This window comes from Palaemon carinicauda, chromosome 21 (genome assembly GCF_036898095.1).
Source record: "Palaemon carinicauda isolate YSFRI2023 chromosome 21, ASM3689809v2, whole genome shotgun sequence".
Lineage (NCBI taxonomy): Eukaryota > Metazoa > Arthropoda > Malacostraca > Decapoda > Palaemonidae > Palaemon > Palaemon carinicauda.
Window position 1 is genome coordinate 4,704,364 of NC_090745.1, and position 12,500 is coordinate 4,716,863.

The 12,500-nt window shown below is 37.3% G+C and overlaps 1 protein-coding gene across 2 annotated transcripts in view; it reads right to left on the reverse strand.

Moving 5' to 3' along the window:
* Window positions 1-2,089: 2,089 nt before the first annotated feature.
* Window positions 2,090-12,500, reverse strand: part of LOC137615167 (katanin p60 ATPase-containing subunit A-like 2) — a 76,442-nt gene continuing 66,031 nt past the window's right edge. For both annotated transcript variants that reach the window (XM_068344811.1, XM_068344810.1), the window contains 7 exons: window positions 12,474-12,500; window positions 11,780-11,892; window positions 10,931-11,127; window positions 10,323-10,494; window positions 10,106-10,205; window positions 8,419-8,599; window positions 2,090-2,896 (listed from right to left, as the gene is read on the reverse strand). The exon at window positions 12,474-12,500 is cut by the window's right edge and continues 142 nt beyond it. In XM_068344811.1, the coding sequence (XP_068200912.1) occupies window positions 8,460-8,599; window positions 10,106-10,205; window positions 10,323-10,494; window positions 10,931-11,127; window positions 11,780-11,892; window positions 12,474-12,500 (749 nt within the window). In that variant the 3' untranslated portion in view covers window positions 2,090-2,896; window positions 8,419-8,459. The remainder of the gene's footprint in view (window positions 2,897-8,418; window positions 8,600-10,105; window positions 10,206-10,322; window positions 10,495-10,930; window positions 11,128-11,779; window positions 11,893-12,473) is intronic.

The window sequence follows — 12,500 nt, forward strand, 5'->3', positions numbered from 1 at the left end:
TATACATATGTATGTATACACAAATATATATATATATATATATATATATATATACATATATATATATATATATATATATATATATATATATATATATTAATATATGTATAAATACATATGTATATATATACATATATATTTGAATATATATATATATATATATATATATATATATATATATATATATTTATATATACATATATATACATATAAATACATACATACATATATATATATATATATATATATATATATATATATATATATATATATATATATATATATCCACACACGAACTTTCTATACTATAATCTACTGTACATTAAAGGTTTAAAGGTCGCTCATGAATGGCAGAACTAAGGAAGAGATTGACCAAATGTGATCAGTGCCCCAAGCCCCTCTCCATCCAAGTTAGGACCAGGGAAGGCCAGGCAATGGCTTCTGAGCCAAAACCCCATAAAGAGATATGACTGTTGACTCGAAAAGGTATCTTAGGTTGATAATGAAAGCTATTAAGAAATATAATTTTTTTTTTTGGCTCTCCATCAAAATCACCTAATTAAAAGATATTAATGAGCTTGAAATATTCTTCAGTGTTTCAATTTTTATGAAATCATGTGTCAATTTCATTGAAATTTCTTTCATGGTTTTGCTTTATCTAATAGGTCTGAATTTTACAGATTACACTGTTCATTTGTTTTTTGTTGACCATACATAACGCATTTTTGTTCATCTTAAAACAGCGCATTTATTTTGTTGACCACAAAACCACATTATTTGTTGTTGATCAAAAAACGTCGAATTTTTTTTTATCCAAAAATAGTAAATTTTTTGGTTGTTCAACAAAAATCATCTTATTTTTTTTAACATAAAACAGCATATTTTTTTCTAGTTGACCAAAAAGCATCAAACTTTCCCCCAAAACAGCACATTTTCTTTTTTTGTTGTTGACCAAAAAAACATTGCAATTTCACCCTAAAACATTACATTTTTGTTGTTTTTCAAAAAACATTTTTTCTTACCCTAAGCCAGTACATTCATCGCATTTCCTTACCCCCAAAACAGTACATTTTTGTTGTTGTTCAAAAAACATTGAATTTTTTACACTAAAACAGTACATTTTTTTTGTTGTTTACCTTAAAAACATCGCATTTCCTTTCCCCAAAACAGTACATTTCTGTTGTTGTCCAAAAAACATTGAATTTTCACCCTAAAATATTATATATTTGTTGTTGTTCAAAAAACATTTTTTTACCCTAAAACAGTACATTTTTTTGTTGTATACCTAAAAAACATCGCATTTCCTTGCCCGAAAACAGTACATTTCTGTTGTTGTCCAAAAAACATTGAGTTTTTTACCCTAAAACATTATTTTGTTGTTGTTCAAAAACATTTTTTTTCCCTAAAACAGTACATTTTTTGTTGTTTACCTAAAAAACATCGCATTTCCTTACCCCAAACCTGCACTTTTTTTTTGTTCTTCACTAAAAAAACCTTGCATTTTTTTTTACACCCCAAAACCTCATACTTTTTTGTTGTTCGCCAAAAAAACATCGTATTATTTAACCCTAAAACAACACATTTTTTTTCTTTTGTAATTTCATCCACTGAATCTACTGTAGTAGTAATGGATAAAAACTAGTGGTTTGATCAGAGATGGGAATATCTTTACAAAAGAAATAGAAAGTGATGTAAGTAGAGTTTGTAAGTAACCAAAAAAAAAAAAAAAAAAATGGGAGAATGAATATTTATGGTTGAATATGTGTTTTGATTTTGTTACTGTTTGTAAAATATCTTATTTGAATTCTTCCTTATACTTCATATAGTTTATTTAATTCCTTATTTTCTTTCCTCACTGGACTATTTTTCTCTGTTGGAGCCCTTGGGCTTATAGCATTCTGCTTTTCCAAAAAGGGTTATAGCTTAGCTAATAATAATAATAATAATAATAATAATAATAATAATAATAATAATAATAATAATAATAATACGGCTTATTATCCAAAACTCCACGAGTTGAAATTATACTAATAATTACAGTAAACTGTTTGAATTTTCACGTAAAGAAATAATTCGAAAAATGTTATAGTGGTCTGCATAAACCAAAGAAAAATGTGTGGACATGAAAAATAATACGATTACATTAATTTCAGTTCAAAATTTTCCACCATCATTTGTGTCAACTCAGCCTTACCACTGTTGGATGATACAAGCAGAGGCGCCGTTGTAAAGGCTATGCCTCTCCCCCAGAACCTGAACCTGAACAATTAAAATAAAACCGTTTTAAGTACCAGCTTAGTTCAACAGTATCCTTGATTACTCACTTTGCTCATAATCCTACTACTGCTACGACTATATGAAGTACTCGACAGTTCGAGTCACTAAACTTTTCTGCGATGAACGTGAACGTCGTGAGTCACCTCTCGAGAACTACAGTACTACTACTGTCTTTGGCTACCGTAAATAAACACTTCTTCTTCTTGGATCTTCTTGGACGGCGTTTGGCTTTCACATCTTGTGACGTCGCGTCTTTCCTATTTAAGTTTTCCTGCTTCCAGAGGAATAATGCAGGGAGAGAGAAAGATGCCATAGGAGTATATTTTCTCCGTTGCTTATGTATAAATGATAAAGACGGCAGTGTGGATTATATAGGTCTAACTAACTGGATTGTTAGACAGACGTTGGCGGATAACTAACTGCTGTCTTGAACGGCTCTCAAAGATGGCAGAACACAAAACCTGTCATTTCGATGTCTCTCTCTCTCTCTCTCTCTCTCTCTCTCTCTCTCTCTCTCTCTCTCTCTCTCTCTCTCTCTGTAGATCATCTTCTTTGTATCTTCGCTTCTCGTCCAAGTAGCAAATAAACTTGCGACTGAAGAGCGACCAGAGTGTAGAATCTGTGGGAGTAAAATACCTTAAATGCTGCTGCTTTTACCCTAGATTACCTTAAAACATCTTACAATTTCCTTAAATCTTGAGCTAGCAAAACGAAATTAGCTTAGAATTACCTTGAAACCATGAAAATTACCCCAAACTAAGGTAATTACCTTGAAAATTTAAACCCTGTTTACAATAGAAGTAAAAAAACTAACTTTCATAACAATAAATATGAAAAAGAAGAATAACAGAATGCAAACGAAGCAGGGGAAGGAAGAGATGACGATGGATTGAAGAGTTAGGAAAATTTACGGGTAGGATATATACAGGCATAGACTGACTTGGGAAGATCATAAACGGACGCAAGTGGAAGGACATGTATGAGGCCTTTGTCCTGCAGTGGACTAGGAACGTTTGATGATGATGAAATATGAGTTGGTATCACATTATCCACCACAGATGAAGCTTCATAATGCTGAATCCCCTACTGCTGCTACCTCCGCGGTCATCTAAGGCACCGGAGGAAGCAGCAGGGCCTACCGGAACTGCGTCACAATCGCTCGCCATTCATTCCTATTTCTAGCATGCTCTCTTGCCTCTCTCACATCTATCCTCCTATCACCCAGAGCTTTCCTCACACCATCCATCCACCCAAACCTTGGCCTTCCTCTTGTACTTCTCCCATCAACTCTTGCATTCATCACCTTCTTTAGCAGACAGCCATTTTCCATTCTCTCAACATGGCTAAACCACCTCAACACATTCATATCCACTCCAGCCGCTAACTCATTTCTCACACCCGTTCTCTCTCTCACCACTTCGTTCCTAACCCTATCTACTCGAGATACACCAGCCATACTCCTTAGACACTTCATCTCAAACACATTCAATTTCTGTCTCTCCATCACTTTCATTCCCCACAACTCCGATCCATACATCACAGTTGGTACAATCACTTTCTCATATAGAACTCTCTTTACATTCATGCCCAACCCTCTAGTTTTTACTACTCCCTTAACTGCCCCCAACACTTTGCAACCTTCATTCACTCCCTGACGTACATCTGCTTCCACTCCACCATTTGCTGCAACAACAGACCCCAAGTACTTAAACTGATCCACCTCCTCAAGTAACTCTCCATTCAACCTGACATTCAACCTCGCACCACCTTCCCTTCTCGTACATCTCATAACCTTACTCTTACCCACATTAACTCTCAATTTCCTTCTCTCACACACCCTTCCAAATTCTGTCACTAGTCGGTCAAGCTTCGCTTCTGTGTCTGCTACCAGTACAGTATCATCCGCAAACAACAACTGATTTACCTCCAATTCATGGTCATTCTCGCCTACCAGTTTTAATCCTCGTCCAAGCACTCGAGCATTCACCTCTCTCACCACTCCATCAACATACAAGTTAAACAACCACGGAGACATCACACATCCCTGTCTCAGCCCCACTCTCACCGGAAACCAATCACTCACTTCATTTCCTATTCTAACACATGCTTTACTACCTTTGTAGAAACTTTTCACTGCTTGCAACAACCTTCCACCGACTCCATATAACCTCACCACATTCCACATTGCTTCCCTATCAACTCTATCATATGCTTTCTCCAGATCCATAAACGCAACATACACCTCCTTACCTTTTGCTAAATATTTCTCGCATATCTGCCTAACTGTAAAAATCTGATTCATACAACCCCTACCTCTTCTAAAACCACCCTGTACTTCCAAGATTGCATTCTCTGTTTTATCCTTAATCCTATTAATCATTACTCAACCATACACTTTTCCAACTACACTCAACAAACTAATACCTCTTGAATTACAACACTCATGCACATCTCCCTTACCCTTATATAGTGGTACAATACATGCACAAACCCAATCTACTGGTACCATTGACAACACAAAACACATATTAAACAATCTCACCAACCATTCAAGTACAGTCACACCCCCTTCCTTCAACATCTCAGCTCTCACACCATCCATACCAGATGCTTTTCCTACTCTCGTTTCATCTAGTGCTCTCCTCACTTCCTCTATTGTAATCTCTCTCCCATTCTCATCTCCCATCACTGGCACCTTAACACCTGGAACAGCAATTATATCTGCCTCCCTATTATCCTCAACATTCAGCAAACTTTCAAAATATTCCGCCCACCTTTTCCTTGCCTCCTCTCCTTTTAACAACCTTCCATTTCCATCTTTCACTGTCTCTTCAATTCTTGCGCCAGCCTTCCTTACTCTCTTCACTTCTTTCCAAAACTTCTTCTTATTCTCTTCATATGACTGACCAAATCCCTGACCCCACCTCAAGTCAGCTGCCCTCTTTGTTTCACGTACCTTGCGCTTTTCTTTTACATTTTTCTCTCTATATTTTTCATACTTCTCTATACTATTACTCTGCAGCCATTCTTCAAAAGCCCTCTTTTTCTCTTCCACTTTTACCTTCACTCCTTCATTCCACCATTCACTGCCCTTCCTCATGCTGCCTCCAAAAACCTTCTTGCCACATACATCACTTGCAATCCCAACAAAATTTTCTTTTACTAACTTCCACTCCTCCTCTAAATTACCAGTTTCTCTTACTATCACCTCGTCATATGCCATTTTCAACCTTTCCTGATATTTACTTTTTACCCCCGGTTTTATTAGCGCTTCAACCCTCACTAGCTCCCTTTTACATCCACCTACTCTATTTCCCCACTCTTTTGCTACAACTAATTTTCCTTCCACCAAAAAATGATCAGACATACCGTTAGCCATACCCCTAAACACGTGCACGTCTTTCAATCTTCCAAACATTCTTTTAGTTATCAACACATAATCCATTAATGCCCTTTCTACTACTCTTCCATTTGCCACTCTTACCCATGTATACTTATTTTTATCTTTCTTTTTAAAAAAGCTAGCACTTATTACCATCTTTTGTCCAACACACATATCTACCAGTCTCTCACCACTCTCATTTTCACCTGGTACGCCATACTTCCCAATGACACCTTCTACCTCTCCAGCGTCCACTCTAGCATTTAAGTCACCCATGACAACTACATAATTCCTTCTACCCAGTCCTTCTACACACCTAGTTAATTCATTCCAAAACTCATTCCGCTCTTCTTCACTTTTCTCACTACCTGGCCCATACGCAGTGACAAACGCCCAACATTCCCTACCCAACCTAACCCTTACCCACATTAACCTAGATGATATCTCCTTCCATTCCACTACTTTACCTGTCATCCATTCACTCAGCAATAAAGCCACACCCTCTCTCGCTCTTCCCCTTTCAATCCCAGACACTCTACCAGACATTTCACCAAACATCACTTCACCCTTTCCTTTCATCTTTGTCTCACACAAGGCCAATACATCCATCCTTCTACTTCTAAACATACTTCCAATCTCTATCGTATTACATCCACGCACATTCAGACACCCAAAAACTAGAGTGCGGGGAGCAGTCACTCTCCCCCCAGCTCCATCTCTTTGTTGATGCCTCGTAGGATTTTTACACAGGAGAGGGGGTTCCCAGCCCCCTCGTCCCGTCCCTTTTAGTCGCCTCTTACGACACGCAGGGATAACGTTGGCGCTATTCTAATTGTTTATTATAATAATAATAATAATAATAATAATAATAATAATAATAATAAGACTTTATAAAAAAAACTACATACTAATAAACAGGTTAGTTTTAATTTGCTATAAATTCAGAAACTCAATTAATTCGCTATGAACACATATCAAACCATTTGTAATAACGTTATTATAACATATATCAATAGCATCAATACCTCCGCCAACGAGGTTGGAAGAAGGTTATGTTTTAACCCCTGTTTGTATGTGTGTTTGCTTGTGTCTGTTTGTAAAGAGGTTTGTGTTTGTGTGTTTGCTTGTGTCTGTTTGTTTGTAAACAGCTTCCTTGCCACAATTTTACTCGTGTAGGGATTAACTGTTTTGTAAATAGCTGGAAATGATAAAATTTTGGAAGGTCAAGGTCAAGGGTCAAGGTCACGGTCAAGCAAAATATCCAATTCTCTTAATCAGCCATAAGTTTGGACATCATTATCACAGAGACTTCAAACTTGGTTCATATTTGCGCGTATGAAAATCCACGCCAATTAATGCATGTTAAGGTTAAAGGTCAAGGTCAAGGTCGAACATAAGGTCGAGAAATAAGCTGCCGCGGTGGAGGTCTGCGCTATACTGAGTGCCCCTATAGTTTATACTGGCCTGAGAACATAAGATAATAGTTCATGAGAATATTCGAGTGTGAATAGTTTTAAAGGTCTTAAAGGTCGCTCATGAATGGCAGAGGCAAGGGACAGTGACATTGCCCTAGCAATCGGGACACTGCCCTAGAGACTGATCATATATTATAATATCAGCGCCCAAGCCTCCTCTCCACCCAAGCTAGGACCAGAGAGGGCCAGGCAGTGGCTGCTGATGACTTGGCAGATATACCTATAGGCTCCCCCAAACCCCCCAACCTTAGCTCACAAGGATGGTGAGGTTGCTGACACTAATGGCACTAACGAGTCTAAGCGGGACTCGAACCCCCGTCTGGAAAACACCAGGCAGAGATGTTACCAATCAGGCCACAGCAACCCTATGATATATAATATGATATAATATATATAATATATAATATATATAGTAACCATTACCTGCTGCGCCATTATGTAAGAATTAGTATGAAAATGCCAATCATAAGAATGTTTCAAGACAATTGATAATCATCTATGATAAATATTAAGATCATAGTTATCAAAGGTACAAAAAAGCATCTCTCTCTCTCTCTCTCTCTCTCTCTCTCTCTCTCTCTCTCTCTCTCTCTCTCTCTTAATCATCTATGATAGATATTAAGATCATAGTTATCAAAGGTACAAAAAAGCATTCTCTCTCTCTCTCTCTCTCTCTCTCTCTCTCTCTCTCTTCTCTCTCTCTCTCTCTCTCTCTCTCTCTCTCTCTCTCTCTCTCTCTCTTAATCATCTATGATAGATATTAAGATCATAGTTATCAAAGGTACAAAAAAGCATTCTCTCTCTCTCTCTCTCTCTCTCTCTCTCTCTCTCTCTCTCTCTCTCTCTCTCTCTCTCTCTCTCTCTCTCTCTCTTAATCATCTATGATAGATATTAAGATCATAGTTATCAAAGGTACAAAAAAGCATAATGTATAAATACTCTCTCTCTCTCTCTCTCTCTCTCTCTCTCTCTCTCTCTCTCTCTCTCTCTCTCTCTCTCTCTCTCTCTCATCTATGATAAATATCAAGATCATGATTATCATGGGTACAAAAAGAATTAAATATGAATATCTCTCTCTCTCTCTCTCTCTCTCTCTCTCTCTCTCTCTCTCTCTCTCTCTCTCTCTCTCTCTCTCTCTCTCTCATCTATGATAAATATCAAGATCATGATTATCATGGGTACAAAAAGAATTAAATATGAATATCTCTCTCTCTCTCTCTCTCTCTCTCTCTCTCTCTCTCTCTCTCTCTCTCTCTCTCTCTCTCTCTCTCTCTCTCCCCTTACTTTAGAAATCTAACAGAAGCGTAGACGAAAGGAAGAGAGATTCAGGTGGACCCATATTTGGAGTGCCAATCGAGGTACTCCTTGCAGTTGCTCTGCGTGGGTTTGGTCCTGCTCAGAGCTGCTTCAACGTCAGCCATTGTAATGGCGTCGAGTTTCAGTTCAGGGAGTTCGGAGTCTTCCACTGTAAGAGGCATTTGAGGATTAGTAACAGAAACTCTAGAGATTGCTAATGAATATGCTTAGGATAGACAGTAAATGTTTCCTCAGTACATGAATTAAAAGAATGATAAGCATGGAAGGGAGAGCTTTTGGTAAACAGAATGAGATTGTGAAAAGTAAAATGCCACTATCTCTAAAAAGAAAAGTATTTAATCGGATGGGGATAGACAGTAAATATTTCCTCAGGGCATAAATTAAAAGAATGATAAGCATGGAATGGAGAGATTTTGGTAAACAAAATGAGATTGTGAAAAGTTAAATGCCACTATCTCTAAAAAGAAAATTATTTCAATCGGATGGGGATAGACAGTAAGTGATTCCTCAGGACATGAGACCAAAATTAAAAGAATGATAATCATAGAATGGAGAGCTTTTGGTGAACAAATTGAGATTGTGAAACGTAAAATGCCACTATCTCTAAAAAAAAAAAGTATTTAATCGGATGGGGATAGACAGTAAGTGTTTCCTCAGGACATGAGACCAAAATTAAAAGAATGATAAGCATGGAATGGAGAGCTTTTGGTAATCAAAATGAGATTGGGGTAAGTAAAATGGCACTCTTTCTAAAAAGAAAAGTATTTAATTGGATGGTCATACCAGTATCAACTTATGCATCAGAAACTTGGGTATTACTACAGCCTTAGAATATAAGCTAGTTGCAGCTCGGTTACAGAAAGAATAATGATGGGAATAACAATAGGGACAGGAAGAAAAAAGCAACATGGATACGAGAGCAAACTGAGGTGGATGATGTTCTAATAACCTGTAAGAAAAAGAAATGGACGTGAACAGGACATTTAATGAGAAGGACAGATAATAGATGGGCATTAAGAATAGCAGAATGGGTCCCTAGAGATTGCAAAAGAAGCAGGGAATGGAAGAGAATACGATAGATTGACGAGCTAAGAAAATTTGCTGCTATAGGCTTGCAAAGAAAGTCCATGTAAAGACGCGTTTGGAAGGATATGTTATGAAACAGTTCTCTGAAAAGTTGATGGTAAAGTAAAATAGTCGTGGATAGAGTGCGCATGCCTTGAAAACATGTATGACAGTATTGTGATGCAATGTGGGAGGTACTGAGAAAGTATGAGTTTGACTGAAATTTGAACGATCTGAGGATGCTGCAAATGAATTTATAAAAGTAAATCTATAGATAATTCTTATTTGTATAATAGACATAGAGGGAAGAAGTTTGAAATTTTGAAAAGGGACATCACTGGGAGAAGAGTAAGTGCTAAAAAGATTAGTAGAGCAGAAAGACTAAAGAATTGAAACTCTATTGCTTTTGTTCATCAGTAAACTTGGCCTGTCCTGAGTATCCAATAGTTTCTTTTGTAATTATTTTCTTAAGGTTTATGAGATTTTTCATTATCCAGTATTTTCTCTTGAGAAAATGGCTATGGTTGATACCCATGCTCCACATTAGATTATCTCTCTGTCTGTTTAGGTCTTTCTCTGCACTGCTCACCTGAGTGGTCCTCTAAGACGTTGAATATCTTCCTCAGACAGCCCATCGCAGCTTCCCTGCAGACAACCCGAATATCAGATCCGCTGTAGCCTTCAGACATCTGTTGAAAATAGCATCACTTGTAATGATACAACTCTAGAAACTCAATTTCTATGAATTCTGATGTAAAAATCTTCAAATTTATAGATTGGGTTCAATGGTTACTTCAGGACTTTACCTGGGCTAATTTTTCGTAGTCGAGGTGCGTGTAGATCGAATGACCCGACGCCTCGAGATCAGGTATTATCTCCGGTAGGTGATGTCGGATCATGCTTTCCCTGGCTTCCATTCCTGGCAGAGGCACCAAAATACGCTTCTCAAGACGCCTCAGCATCGCCGGGTCTAATTGCCTGAAGAATAATTATATATTTATTGATGCAAAGCCAAATTTTCTACAATCATTATTACTTCAAACTGCTAAACAAACAGACAAATAATGAAGAAAGTAGTATTTCAAATTGTCAAATAAACAGACAAATAATGAGGAAAGTAGTATTGTGTTTAAAACTTCTAAACACACACCCAAATAATGAAGAAAGTATTACTTCAAACTGCTAAACAAATAGACAAATAATGAGGAAAGTAGTACTTTAAGCTGCTAAACAAACAGACAAACAATGAGGAAAGTAGTCTTGTACTTCAAACTGCTAAATACACACACAACAAATGAAGAAAGTAATACTTCAAACTGCTAAGCTAACACGCAAACAATGAGGAAAAGTATTTCACTTTAAACTGCTAAGCAAACAGAAAAATAACCAGGAAAGTCTATCTCAAGATACTGACCATGGAATATTCGAAGCCGCTAAGAGAAACACGCGGTCGTTGGCCTGCGTCAGGCCATCGAGTTCCATCAACAACTGTGTTTTCATGCGTCTGGAAGCCTCGTGTTCTTGCTCCCCTTGTCTGGACGCCATCAGGGCGTCTACCTCATCTACGAAAATAGTGGAAGGGGCGTGGAATCGCGCCATCTCAAACAAAACCTGGTTGAAATAGTTTTTTTGTCAGATACTGGAGTCTTGTTTACCTTATTTTACTGTTCAGACTTCAGCGAGTTGCATACTTAATCTAATTTTAATTCAAGGGCTTAAATTAACTCTATCATAATAGTGATTTTAGCCCCCTGGAAGTGTTGTAAATGCCTCAGACGTCGCACAGTATTTGCTATTGATAGACTAGCCAGTGATTTTAGCCATTTGCATAATGAATATAAAATCTAAAACAAACTTGGGTGCCTTACCTTTAACAATTTCATACATCTTATTTTATCAGAAACACTCATGAAAATGAAACCAAATAAAAAACATAGTTTAAGTATCTTAGACGACCTAACCGTTGCTCACATCATGAGCTTTAAGACTGGTGGAGCCATTTATCCTTTCATTATTTACCCCAAAAGGAATGCATGCCTTCAAAAATGTAATGGGAAGGGGCACATGCATAAGATATAAGCTATTTTAAAGGAGGTGGACTGGTTTATCATTTATCTTGTTCATAAGGTTTAAGGTTGTAGAGAATAAGATAAAAAGGATTCTAGCTGAGTATGCAAGCTGAAATCATGGAATCCAACTAATGTGTATTATCTACTCCCTTTCTCTCTCTTTCTTCCAATTAAATCTTAAAAACTAGTCTTACCCTAACAAGTTTTTCGGAATCTCCTCTCCACTTGGACACTAGAGTTGTCGCTGAAATGTTGAAGAACGTCGTACGGCATTCAGTCGCCACTGCCTTTGCGAGGAGGGTCTTGCCTACCAGGGAAAGATTGACATGATGAGCAAAACCAACATATAGAGGTGATAGACTAAAGAGAAGGTTTACAGGATATTTATTTTTGCTAATACGAAATTTGACGTATTTAAGTGGAAAATAAATGATGATGAATAGTGGTGGAGCTCTGTGGAGAGGTAACAGAGGAGGGTGAAGAGATCAGGTGTGGTGAGACTGCAAAACTTTACCACACAACATGGACACTAATATTTCATTAAGCATTTCTTCATTCATTCTTATGCAGGTGTTAAAAGGAACATTTTGTTTTAAAATCTCTTCTAAGGATTAAAAAAAGACATGATAAATTCAAAATATTACAATCCCAAATGGAAGGAGTTCTTCTCTAAAGCCACCTTGAAGGTAAACAACTTTTCACTACAAGCTGATGCGCTCTACTTCGCTTACTATGCATCAGAAAGGGGCGCCAGCTTATGGCCCTCTGAAATACCATGGTTTATGTGCTGCTCCATCTTTGTAGGGTTTCATACTAATAGACTGATATGTTTTACCGCGAAGTAGAAACAACGGCAGTGGATAGACCGTACTGAGAGGAATTCCTTACCTGTTCCAGGAGGACCATAGAGTAGGA